Genomic DNA, 14,457 nt, shown 5'->3' with positions numbered 1-14,457 from the left:
TTTTTTGCACGTTACCGTCATAGAAAACATGTGATGGTTTTAAAGGGATCTTTTCACGGTTTGGTAAATTGACAAAATTGTAAAAAGTTGTTTCAAATTCGCAAATTTTCGGTTAAGTTATAATATTTGTGAGGAAACAGTATTACTGAACATTTGCCATGGTCTTATATAGCCATTATATGCATCTTTTGACGATTTAAAAACCTAAAAATTATAAAGCGTTGCAACGCGGAACGATTGCTGCGGGCTACTTTTTTTTCCTTTTCTAAATTTTATTTTTGATTTTTTTACTGGAGCTTTTAGAATTTAATGTTTGCATTTATCAAATATAAAGCATTTAATTACAAACTTCAAAACATGCCAAAATCTGTGAAAAGGCCCCTTTAATAAAAATCGAATATTCTATTCATGTTTCTGAAAGGTAGTTATTAAGTATCATTGTAATCCATTCCGAATGAATTCTTTGATTAACATCACCTCGCGAACTCAACGTTTTTTTGAAGAGATTTGTTTACAGTTTTCCAAAACAACTAAATCATTTTCTCAATTTCGAAAAGACCATGGGAGCGTTCTTTAGATCTCCCCACAAAGACACCAAGTACTGGTTCTAGGCAAAGGAAACGGACTCGAAAGCGTTGATATAAGCATTAGGCTTTCGATGACATCGAGCTAAAATAAATAGGTTTAAACTGAAATTAGTACAAAAATAAAGATTTACAAGGCTTTTCATCGATAACTGGCGTAATATGAGTAATACTAAGCATAGCTTTTAAAATACCTAGAAACTTTGAAAAAACCTGAACAGTCAGGTTGTTACGGGCTTGGTTTTGGCTTTCGTGTATGTCTGGTTCGAATACCGGTCTGATAATATTTTTATTAATTTTGTTTTTTGAAACACATGTTATTGTAAACTTAATTTGAATACGCATATGAAAGTGTACGCACTGAGAGACGTATTTATCAAAATAATTTAGTAAAAAATATAAAAGTTATCTTATTTAACTAATTCTAAAACAAATTAAGACGCACACGCCTACTAAGTGACGTTGCATTTGTATTAGTATACATACATACAGGTACACATAAAAAGCTCGTACGTGTCATTACCAAAATAACATTTTGCTCAGAAATACTTTCTATTGATTATATGACAATACAGCTGCAGAATATTAACCATGAGCAGATTGTGATAAAAGTGTATCGCATATATTCTGTTCCCGTTTATTTGGGTTAATCTGCATGTATATTTACGAAACGCAGTAACTCAGTGTAAAACATGATTGCGTAATAGCCTAATTAAGAATCCGCATTTACTTTCAGTGGAATATCGTATGATTTCTATGTATGGATTTCTAATGTATTGCCAGTGATCCATATGTTATCACAGTACACTTACCAAGAGGGTCTTGAATCATAAATGTTCCCGGCGTCTTGGATGAGGGAATGATATCGAATGTAACAAAAACGCATCGGTTGTCTTTCCTGCACATGAAAGCAATAGCGTACGTGCTACAAAGACATGTACATGTACATATACATCTCGCAGTGTGCTGCAAGGTGTGCACATATCTGTCAGTAGTTTGAAACAACGATGAATTAACTAAATTAACTTTTTAAAAGTTACTGTTTGACTTTAAGCTATTTTGTGTCACATTTATCACTTTCCCGTATTTTGATATTTCTAACTCGGGCGGTGGGCGGCCACCTGTTGTCCTGCATTTGATATTCAGATTTCCGTTGATATGTTCTGATATTAATTGCGGAGTCGATGATTCCTCTGGAAACAATACACATACATTTTTTTAACGTATGGCATACCAAAGTCATTGATAGTTTAACTACATAATTCAGATGATTTTAATAGTTTAAACCATTACATAGTGGAATTGAAAAAAAAACAAATATTAATAGTAAAATGCGTTTATTCCCTTTGACAATCAAAATAATGCACGTTCTCACTGGTAATGTATAGTGTTGCTTCAGAATAGGTTTAAGTAGGCTTTCCTGGTAGTCCGACTTTGCATCTAATAGTGGATAAATGATCGTCCTCTCTTACTGTGTAGCCACGTGCCTGAAAAATGTCATCGCTTCCCATTCTCTGGGCTTGTATTTGAATATTCGTTCCGATGTGGGAGGTGACATTACTGTTGTCTAACATCCCTCGGATTCGGCAGCTTGCCATCAGAAGAACGTTGGCTTCAGAAAATACACATGGGTGAGTGCATTCTGGTAGTTCCGCGGTGCCCTCAAACATCGTGTTTTTTTTAAACCTTGATTCGGAACAGAAACACGAGCCTATATTATGATATTATAGTATGAAAAAAAATTGTTTTGTTTAACATTAACTGAACAGACATATTATATCATTTAATGTGCTTATACATAAACTGAAAGAAAACTCATACAGAACAATAACACAAATGTATACAGATGTATAGAGATAGCAAAAAAAAATGCATTCGCTTACTCTACAGTTCATTTAACTGTTTGCAGTTAACAGTTTTGGATCCACCTAAATAAAACGCATCTTTTCTAACTAAGACTGTGCTAAAAAAATATTCGACACACTTAGCGTCTGTGAATCTATATTTATATGCCGAAACAATAGGCTAGAAATTAATAAATGATATTTGCTTACATGTCCTTATTATTTTAATCAAAGTACTGACAGTACTGGTGTGACGATGCTTTTGAAGAGGATGGATATAAACGCATCAATTAAAGTTTATCTTAAATCACCACAATTGTGTATGTGGGTACGAACATTACGAAAAAAAATTGGGTACGAAAATTTTGGGTACGAAAAAAAAATTGGGTACGAAACAAATTTGGGTACGAAACATTTTGGGTACGAAAAAAAATGTGGGGGTATGGGGAAGTAGTACCCGTGGGGAACTTGACCCATTCAGCGAAACTGGGAGGCGGGTTACATTCTCGATCAAATCTAACAAGCTGGGAGGCGGGTTACATTCTCGATCAAATCTAACAAGAAATATCTTTAAAAAGATAATCAGTGTGTATTTTTCTGTACCGCTTTTCGTAAAAACTTTCTATTACAATAAAATGTTTGTGGGTTATTAAAATAACGTTTCAGCTGATATATACAAAACATGACATGATCGTTAATAACACATGTACATCATACCCTATCTTTATTTCATTGTTTACGTTCTTAATTTAATAATGTTATATGTACGGACGTGATTTCACATATGGCGTACCATGAGGATCTAAAGTCAGGAATTCTTCCTAAGGAAGATATAAATCTTTCTAATGAAGATTTAAATCTTCCTTAGGAATAATTAATTCTTCCTTAGGAATAATTAATTCTTCCTAAGGAAGATATAAATCTTCCTTAGGAAGATTTAAATCTTTCTTAGGAAGAATTCGTGACTTATGACCCTTTTTATGACGTACCATGAGGATCTAAAGTCACGAATTCTTCCTAAGGAAGATTTAATTATTCCTTAGGAAGATTTAAATCTTCCTTAGGAAGAATTAATTATTCCTAAGGAAGAATTCGTGACTTATGACCCTTTTAGCCGCCTCATCGAAATCTTCCTAAGGAAGAATTAATTGTTCCTACGCATGTTATCACTAATCAGGGTTCTGCTAAAAATAACAACCAATCAAAATACGCGTTACATTTCACGCGCGCTATATCTCCCTTGAATTTTGAATTCTTCCTAAGGCAGATTTAATTGTTCCTGCGAATATTATAGCCAATGAAAATAATGAACGAAGTTAAACGCTTAATTATGCAATTTTGTATTTAGTTAAATGAGTATATAATTCAAGTTGTATTTTAATGATTTTTATTTCTAATTATGCAGTTATTCGTTCAATTATCGAATTTACTTTAAAAAGCAGCGGTATTTGTATCTTGATCCAATAACAACATAGATTCTAGATCTATATACAACTAGACTTAAGTAGTTTAAACTGTGAATTGTTTATAATCTTTTATAAATTAATAAATGACGTCGTAATTTACAACATGGACTGATATATATATATATATGAAATCATGTATGCATAGTTTTAAAACATTTTACATATTATTAATGTTTTATTATGCATACGACATTTATCATCATTATATGCAATTATTATACAGAACAGAGCATAATATAACACCGTGGCAAGGCACGCTTTAGTCTGCAAAGTGGAACGCTTCGGCAATTGTACGCTAACGCCGACATTCTGTTTTATTAGAATCGCGTTGTTGTTCATTGTTGTTGATATTTACCCTCGGATATCCGAACCGTTTGCTGCACGTTTAACTTATTCCGAGTTAAAAAAATGACCAAAATCACTTATTCCACATTGCACTGTACACTGTCTTCATTCAGACTTCTAATTGAGCTGTTTAAAGCCATTAATTAACAACTATAAGAACGAAATCTGTTACGCGCCGTTATATAATAAGATCTTATCTTGCAGATTTTGTATTCATTTGTATAAGTAATTTCCCGGACAGAACAAAGTGTTATCAATTGGCAAACATTCTCAAACGACATCGATTTATTCTATTATTTTCATGATAATTAGCAACTGAGATAATTTCTAACAACTGCCGCCTTATTGAACAGATCAAAACATAATGGCGGGTATTCAATTTTAATCAATAAATTCAAATAAAGACATTACAAACCTCGATCGAGAGAAAATCAATTATAATTGTTACCCTTTACAGGCATCTAGCAATGTTTGCCTTTTTTCACCGTTTTTTGTACTTTTAAAATATACAATTTTCTCGTGGATACAGCTGAACATAAATATTTTATTATTCATTTTTTTATCAATTTCTCTCAATGAAGGAATATATTGATATAATGATACACATTGCGTATTCGGTGTTTTCGGTTGTTTTCGGTGGCAAAAAACGCTGGTATTACGCACATTTATTCAAATCCAGCTCCATAGAATAAAGTCAAGCAAACTGTCTTACTATACCACGGAAATAGTACCTTACATATGAATAGTTATATCTCAATTTGTTACATAATATAAAAAATGTCTACCGGTATTACAAATCTGTAAAGATTGGCCATGCATGTTTATCACATTACATTGTATCTATTTATAATGTCATGGATTAGACAATAAACTTGTTAACTATGATAATATAACGTCTATGTAAACATATGTCTGCACAAAGATAAATAGGGGGTCTCAAACTCTGATTATTTTCAAATGGGGCCCTTCCTAGCCCCATCCTCGCCTCTAAGTCTACACTTCGTTGACATGTGACAATACCCGGACCCAAAGCCCCTATAATTCAAGTATTGCGTAGGGCCATTACGGATTAACCAATTAGCGTCAGGTGTTAATGACTCGATACTCATGGTCATGGTCGCAACATATATTTATATACAAATTCAAATCCAGCTGGAATTTTTGTTTGAAAACAACAACAACATTGAATACCATAGGAAACGAGGTATCTTCATTTAAAGCAGGAGACAAGTATTTAAGCTAAATTCAGTAATATCAAATTTATTTTTGCAACATCCTATTATTATACAGAAATTCTCATTTGAAGTGGGAAGAAACAAGTAAAGAATTTGAATAGAGTTACATACACTAAAAAATGTACTTTTTATTTGAGCATATATGCAAATATCACCCCTTATCTGTTGCCCTTAATAACATATTTTATATTTCAAATCTTGTTTTTAGTACTTAAGGTGTTTTTTTTATCCATTTAATAAATGTATAGTACATGCATAACCGAACAGATTGACAAACCTAATACTAACCCAATATGTTCATGTGTCAAACCAAACATATTCACTAATTGAATACATAACATGTATCAACAAAAGCTGTTTGTAAAACACGCAGGCCCCCCAGGGCTGTACGTAGTCATTGTGTGAGTGCGTTAGAAGCCATTTCACTGCTTCAGGTCACTGTGACCTTGACTTTTGACCTAGTTACCTGAAAATAAATAGGAATCAGCTGCCAGTCACCATCAATGTACCTATGAAGTTTCATGATCCTAGGCCTAAGCATTCTAGAGTTATCATCCGGAAACCATTTTACTGATTTGAGTCACTGTGACCTTGACCTTCGACCTATTGATCTGAAAATCAATACATGTTTTATGCCAGTCATGATATATATACCTATGAAGATTCATGATTCTAGGCCTAAGCGTCCTTGAGTTATCATCTGGAAACCATTTGGTGGACAGATCCCACCGACAGACAAACAGACCGACATGTGCTAAAATATTCACCCCCTCTTCTTCAAAGGGGGACATAATAATAAAAGTAAAACCAAGCAAAGGGGAAAATGGTGTTTAAGGGAAAGTGTGAAGCACAACTGACAATGAAAAACAACTACAGTTCACATTAGCTGATAAAGGAAGTGAAACATATTTCAAATAATAGTCTGTGATGCATGGACTAATATTCACAAACTAATAACTCTCCTAATTATTTCTATTCTACTATCTCGTTGCAAAAATCTACAGTTCTTCTGTACAAATCAACTCCGAAGCCATCTTCTGAGTGTCCAAGAGGATCAATGGTTCTCTTCAGCTGAAGTAGGCGTTCATTACTCACTGGACAAGGCAATCCTGACACCTCAACTTCTCCATCTTCTTGTGGAACTGGACCATCCCAATCAACACCATAGTACTCTGTCATGTCTGGTTCATGAAGTATTTCGCTGACACCAGTTTGGTTTGATCCTCTATTCTGGATAACCCCCTGCACAAACAACTGATTGGGAGTTTTGCCACGCTCACTGCTCAGCCTGTGGTTGTTCCAACCCTGAACAAACTGGTCCAGAGATCTGTTAATTCGTGGCAAGAATATATAGTGCAAACTCCACAAGTGAACACCGCTGTTCAAATCCAACACTCCCTCTTCTTCTAGCTTGTGAAACAAGTCCTTGAAACGGAAAGAACACCCTGTGTAGAGGTCACGCCAGAATCTCTCTATGCGCTGATTGTGGACTGATTTCCCTGTAATGCAGCTTCCCCTTGACTCACCATGATGAGAGTTCATAAACAAAGCTACATCCTTGTTTTCTCCACCATGGTCACATCTGACACGAGAAGGTATTCCATAATTTGCAGTTGCCTCAGTAAAGCAGTCCATGACAGTCTCTGCCCGATTGTTGGTGGACATTCTTAGGAACACTACCAAACGGCTAAATCCATCTATGCCACCATGTATGACCATGCCCCACCTGTAAAGTCATATTGGGAATTAAATGATCATTATCAACTAAAATATTCTGTCAACACAGTATGGCCATGTCAAAGAACTAAATTATTTGGCAATTACCCCTAATGTGTTCCCTGGCTATTACAAAGACATATATAAAGAATAGAGGTCTCCATCCATGTTTGGGGTACCAGTACTTGTATCCTCAGGTGGGAGAAATTATGGCAAGTCTCATTTTTTCCAAATAGAGGGATTTAAACCAGAACATAAGAAATGATAAAATACATAAATCCTTTTTAGTTTTTTCCCACTATCTAATAACACTAGCAGGAATATAGATGTTCAAAACAAGTTAAATTTTGGTCTCATTTTTTCTTTGAAAACGCCTTATCTCGAACTTTCAATATTTTTTCTTGTTCACGCCAACTAAAAGAGATAACGAGAGTAGGCTGTATCTCAAGGATATACTCTGGACACACAATTGTAGATATTCTTACAGACCCACAGACAGTTCAAGAACTAAATGCCTCTTTGAGTCCTATATGCACAAAAAAAGAATTAATTTCAAAATTGCCCAAAACGTACCTTATAAATTTGTGGTTGCCATCAATGTGCCACAATGCATTTGGCCCAGGCACACTGTATGATCGTCGCTGAATCGTTCTACTCCACCTCATGGCCACAGCTGCTCCATCAACCCTTGTTAGGGATTCTGCAACTCTGCTGCGCTGCACCACCAGTCCTTCAGATGAAAGCAATCCCTGCACATTCCGTTGGCCCAGAAGTGGATTGCCATGTGTCAATCTGAGAACATGCGTGTCCAAGTCCTCGTTGGATATAGTGGTATACTGATTTTGACGACCCAGACCATATTCTCTGAAAACGAAAACAAAATAATCAAAATGCATGAACTGATCAACTATCATGATACACTACAGAATAATTTATATTATGCTGGCTGTAATAATATTAGACTACAAGACATTTAAGCAAACAAATTTTATTTCAGCACTGTCCATAAAGTCTGACCACACAATAGCAATTAAACAATCATAAGTGGACGGTGATTTTTTTTTAATGTTACAATGAAGGACACAGTTATGGCCCAGACAAGCTCATTTATGGAAATTTTTGACCTTTGAACTCAAAGTGTGACCTTGACCTTGTAGATATCGACATAATTCTTTGAATTTCGCATTAAACACCGTCCAATGATCGTGAACAAAAGTGCCAATTGATTTTAAAATCTCACAATGAATAACATAGTTATTGTCCGGACAAGCATTCGGTACAGACCGACAAAGTGACTCCTATATATACATGTAATCTATACATGAACATGTATGAATACATGTAATAAATATCAGTTCCTTTATACACTTAAAATTTTATAACTTTTAAAACACAGCATATCTATTTGGGAATCTGTTACTGGAATTGAAAAAAAGTTTTCCAATTGGAAACATGATGGAACAAGCCAATTTGTTGAATTGATATCCCCCGCCAAATAAAATTTTGTTTATGGATGGGTGTAGAACTTGAGTATGGTATAATCCTTACCATATAAGGCATACTTATAATCAAAATTCGAACATGACCCTGGCAACCTGCATCTTAAATTTGCAGGGTTTTTTTTGAAAAAGGGGAAGACGCTGGACGCTGGGTGAAAGGCAAAAATAGAGTGCTAAAGAGACATATTTGGGGAAAAAATAAAAACTATTTTAATCAATGTCTATAACACAGGTACTTGAAAAAAAATGTTTGGTCCGTATAATGAGAGTCTTTTTATATATATAATGACCAAAACTATTTGTTCAAGTACCTGTGGTCTAAAACTCATCTACTCTGATTTTAGGGTTTTTCACCACTGTTTGCGCCTCCGGTAAAAGGAGGCATTCCAAAAGCAAAAAAACGGCCCCATTCCCAATAAAATCAAGATGACATTTTCCCAATTACATTAAAGAAGTTTTCTTTCAAAATCATGAAAAACGTTAACAAACACTAATGACACAGGCTTCCTGAAAAGTCCCAAAAAGTGCCTGTCAACCAGACAGGCTGATGGAAAAGTTAGCCTGTCCGGACAAAAATTCATCTGACCGCAGGCGTGATATTATAACGGAAGAATTAAGTAAAAAACAACAAAGGAAGAGCACTCTTAAGAACTAGTGTTTCTAATGACAAAAAGGTTCGAAATTGACAAAAAGAGATATTCTAATGGGATGTATAAACAGATGGTGTACAATCCATTTGGCTACATCATCCTCTTATCCATATATATACTCATACCAAATTTAATGAAATCCCCCAAAGCAATTCCAAGATATGGCTTCGGACGTACGAACAACGGCAAAACATCATCCCTCTGCCTATGGCGGGGGATAATAACAGCTATAAATCAGCTGAGAAAAGCCCTGAAAGGGTTCTTTTTATAGCTCAAACACTGATAAAACAAACAAATATTACACGTACCTACAACTACATGAAATGACTTATGCTGGTTCATTCCCACAAGATAAAAACAAGAGATGTGTTTGTCTGACTTTGTCAGAAACACAATGACTCTTATTTCGCCGCTTTGAAATATGATTTCACTTGGCAGGTTTAGAAATTATCTCCCTTTTAAAGCTTATTACTTCCCTGGATTGTTTATACTATTTTTTGAATTTTGACCTTGAAGGATGACCTTGACCTTTCACCACTCAAAACGTGCAGCTTTATTAGATACACATGCATGCCAAATTTCAAGTTGCTGTCTTCAATATTGCTAAATTTATGGCCAATGTTAAAGTTTTCGGATGGACGGACTGACCGATAGACGGACACTTCAACTGCTATATGCCACCCTAACAGGGGCATAAAAAGCACACCTTTATAATCTGAATTGGACAAAAATTAAAATTCGCCATACCTTAAACGACGTTTGATGACTGAAATGCTAACACCAATCATATTAGCAATATCAGCATCAGTAAATCTGAGTTCAAGTAGAAGCTCCAGCTGTTCCTTGGGAATATGGAAACGAGGTCGACCCATTCTCTGACTGCCATCGTAAGAAGGTCTCATTGTTACATTCTGCTCCTGTTGTTCCCTGTAAACATCATCGCGTATGTTTATTAATTTAGTAACAAAAACTGACATTAAAACCCGTACTATGGAATTTTCTATATACTAGACTGGTACATGAATATTAAATTTGGCTTAGCGGTAGTCGGGAAATACCTGAACTGAACTAAACTGGTTGTGAAAACATTGATTCCAGACAACAGCTACGCTAAATAAACCCTCATAATTGTCATTCTCTTGTGAAAGCTTTCAATGATATTACAAACGTCTACAACACCAGTAAAACTGTACCAAATAGTAACTCGGCTACAAATGACTTTTTTTTTTCTGAGGAATTTCAATCTGTTTTGGGGATTTTGTTCAGCCTGAATTGTGGAAAAATAAGTTTTTTTCAGAACTGGTAAGTAGTCGAATATATGCCTCTGTTATATACGGATGAAAAACCCTCATAAAATAAGCAATGTATAAACATGTTACAAGTGCAATGTTATAACAAGTGTAAGTTTTCTAATCATTCCAGGCCCATCAGAAATTTGCAAAATGCATATGTGCAAATATACATGCTTTTATAACAATGGGGTACATCCATTAAACTAAATCAAATCTCAAATCACATAGTACTTACTACTGACAACTGTACACAAATACAAGAATAGCACAAATTTACTTTAACAAAACAGAATTTGAAAGCTTTTGAATCATTTGTCTTTGCAATGCATTGTTACATACAATTTGAGGAATCTCAGCAAAACACAAATTCAGAGAGAAAGATTTAGCATCCCAAAAGGTAAAGGGTTCTGCTTAACAGGAGCAGGGTAGAAATTTCGACCCGAAAATGACATATGATAGTATTGCTATGTCCAAGGTATTAATAAGCCAAATGCACATAATTAGGCACTGAGGCTTTATTTCTTATTGACCAAATAACAGACTTTGGCAATTGAATTGAAATGTTAAACATTCATATCTTTTTGACAGTCACAACGAACCAAAAAGGAGCAGGCTTCAGCACCGTCCTGTTTCGCTTTACACCTTTCCCTACAATTTTTATAGCACATTTAATAACAATTTTAATTAAAGATTCAGGCATGGTGTTGCTCTGCTGCTTTAGGACCCAGGGAATATGCGTGCATCCATGAGTGACAAACATGTCAGTTTATTTCAATGCACTAACCTTTCATTACAGTTTAAAATCATGTGATTTTCCTTCCATTAAGCGTATTGTTAGACATGAAATATTTGAATAAAAGTTAAAAAAGGACTTATTTCATTTTCAAGTACCTTTTCATGGAACCAATAATATCTTGAATTTCAATGACATCGTTTAGAAGACTGCTGCACTCTGGAAACTGGGCAGACATCCTGCAAAGTTCAATATTGTTGTACTTTAATAATTATTGCTTTACACATATACAACACACACTCATAAGTCTATCCGCTCAGAAGTTGGGGGTAAAAAATTGTAACCAAAAGGAAGAAATTGAGTGGGTCGACTCATTAAGACAGGTAATTCTTTTAAATAAAATCTTTGTTGGAAATGTATCGCTTCTTAAAATACAGAAAGTGTCTGGTCAGTTGCTGTTGTGTTAGTTTTATTATTACAATACTGTAATTTATGGGGGGTGGAGAACTTTTAAGTTGACAAAGTTAATAAAATTGTCAAGATCATGCATACACACTTACTTTTTACAGAAAACATACACATTATGAAAATTTTTTTAAACTTGTAAACCTAAAATATGTCACAATTAGATTATATGAGTTTTGACATAAAAATATTAAAAGGAGTAAAAAACTAAAATGTTTATGAGTCACAAAACAGTTATGCTTCTAGGCATTATTGAATAATTGACTTGAAAAATATTATATCAGCTTTTATCGCATTTCTAACGTCTATTAATTCCTCGATAAATTACTAATTAATTTGATTTTATATTTTCTAGCCTTAAACTTAAAGTACGAATATTAAAACTCAACTTCACATACATGTATATTTCTTGTAAGACAAAGTTTGGAGTGTGTTTAATAGAATAGATATCAAGTTATATCTGTTTCGATGCGCTGTACCTGGATAATTTGAAGAAAAAAAACAAGGCGTAAAAATAAAATGTACTTTTTATAGAAAATAACCTCGAAGTTTAAACTTTAACAAGTTTGAACATCGTTTTGCCTACCTGTTGATATTTCTACAAAGAGCATCTAAACGAATGCTCGACGAATTCAGGGTATCCACTGATGGAGATGTTGATAAAGAGCGCGTGACGTCCCTCATCACTCGTTGCGAATTACGTAAAAACTCTTCAAGATTCATTTTTGTGACTTCATTGCATGTTACTTCGATGTTTAAAGATGGCGGTTGTTTTTTCGTCGGATGTTGAAAACGAGAGTAAAATGTAACACGTATTTTGATTGGTTGTTATTTTTAGCAGATCCCTGATTGGTTATAACATGTGTAGGAACAATTAAATCTTCCTTAGGAAGAATTCGATGACGCGGCTAAAAGGGTCATAAGTCACGAATTCTTCCTTAGGAAGATTTAAATCTTCCTAAGGAAGATTTAATTATTCCTCAGGAAGATTTAAATCTTCCTAAGGAAGAATTAATACTTCCTTAGGAAGATTTAAATCTTCCTAAGGAAGATTTAAATCTTCCTAAGGAATAATTAATTCTTCCTAAGGAAGAATTCGTGACTTTAGATCCTAATGGTACGTCATACCTTTTAGCCGCGTAATCTTAATTCTTCCTGTGAATTTCGAATTCTTCCTAAGGAAGATTTAATTGTTCCTACACATGTTATAACCAATCAATGTTCTGCTAAAAATAACAACCAATCAAAATACGCGTTACATTTCACGCGCGCTATATGTTCCTACGAATTTTGAATTCTTCCTAAGGAAGATTTAATTGTTTCTGCGAATATTATAGCCAATGAAAATATGAACGAAGTTCGGCGCTAAATTATGCAATTGTGTCAGGAATGGATCGATATTCGCCACAGCTCGATATTCGGGACCAGTGCCGAATGTCGATGTCAGAACTGGCTCGATATTCGGTCCAGCTCGGTATTTGGGACTAGTGCCGAATGTTGATTTCAGAGCTAGCTCGACATTCTCCCCAGCTCGGTATTCGGGACTAGTGCCGAATGTCGATGTCAAGGCTGGCTCTATATTCGTCCCAGCTTAATCTTCGGGACTAGTGTCGAATGTCGATGTCAGAACTGGCTCGATATTCGTCCCAGCTCGATATTCGGGACTAGTGTCGAATGTCGATATCAAAGCTGGCTCGATATTCGCCCTAGCTCGATATTCGGGACTAGTGCCGAATGTCGATGTCAGAGCCAGCTCGATAGTAGTCCCAGCTCGATATTCAAATGTCGATTGTCGATGTCAGCGCCAGCTTATACGCACCTATATCACGCTGGAATAATTCGATGTAAAACACAAAGACGAATATTGCAATCAAACTCGATGTTTTGTATATCGTGTTTAAAACATACTGTGAATAAGACAGATAGCATTTGACTAATTGGTTTTGCAAGTCACAGTTATAACAATGCAGTTATATTCGATAATTACATTTTAAATAAAATCAATATATTTATGCGATTAAAAAATAATTATATCACAATTGAGTGTATGAATACTGCTCATACATACTTAACCCATTTATGCTTAGCGTCTAGAAAAAAGGCATTGACAAACAGCGTAGACCCAGATGAGACGCCGCATGATGCGGCGACTCATCAGGGTCTGCGCTGTTTGCTTAAAGGAATTTCTGTTGGAAATATATTAAATATAGAAATAAATATACTAGACATCCCTAATTTTGGAAATAAATTGATCCAATTAAGAATAATGAGAGAGTCCACTAGAAATAAATGGGTTAACTGCCAAAAAGCAGCATAGCATAATCTGCGCATCACATCAATATGTTGTACCACATGTTCTAACGCAAGATGGAGTTTAGTTACAATTACGTTAATTCATATTCAACATTTCGCAATGCATGTAACGATGCCTGGTTAGCAAGATCAAAGACTGCATCAAAAACAAAGTTAATTATGTTAATTACAGGAAAAGAGAAAATGGTTTCTGTGGTATTTAAATTAATGTTTTGCTACGTTGAATGCTTTTTTGCATGTCGAGTTTGCTATTTAAATCAATCAATGGAACATTGGAGATGAATGTTTACCTATTAACAATTAACCATTTTTAAA

At 34.8% G+C, this 14,457-nt stretch overlaps 1 protein-coding gene across 1 annotated transcript; it reads right to left on the bottom strand.

The window, feature by feature from the left end:
• Positions 1-5,572: 5,572 nt before the first annotated feature.
• On the bottom strand, positions 5,573-11,602 carry LOC127862912 (uncharacterized). The gene is made up of 4 exons (XM_052402211.1): positions 11,523-11,602; positions 10,087-10,266; positions 7,764-8,054; positions 5,573-7,200 (listed from the first exon to the last, which is right to left on the bottom strand). Exons 1-4 carry the CDS (start codon positions 11,600-11,602, stop codon positions 6,447-6,449), a joined length of 1,305 nt encoding a protein of 434 aa, XP_052258171.1. The 3' UTR covers positions 5,573-6,446.
• Positions 11,603-14,457: the final 2,855 nt, after the last annotated feature.

Source organism: Dreissena polymorpha, chromosome 1 (assembly GCF_020536995.1).
Source record: "Dreissena polymorpha isolate Duluth1 chromosome 1, UMN_Dpol_1.0, whole genome shotgun sequence".
Lineage (NCBI taxonomy): Eukaryota > Metazoa > Mollusca > Bivalvia > Myida > Dreissenidae > Dreissena > Dreissena polymorpha.
This window is presented reverse-complemented; position numbering and strand designations above follow the sequence as displayed.

Bases quoted from the DNA above. Each gene is read 5' to 3' on its own strand.
- LOC127862912 (XM_052402211.1), bottom strand. From the start codon at position 11,602: ATGTCTGCCCAGTTTCCAGAGTGCAGCAGTCTTCTAAACGATGTCATT. The intron at 10,267-11,522 runs GTACTTGAAAAT...TGATGTTTACAG, and splicing joins ATTATTGGTTCCATGAAAAG to GGAACAACAGGAGCAGAATG. The intron at 7,201-7,763 runs GTACGTTTTGGG...ATGACTTTACAG, and splicing joins GGCAACCACAAATTTATAAG to GTGGGGCATGGTCATACATG.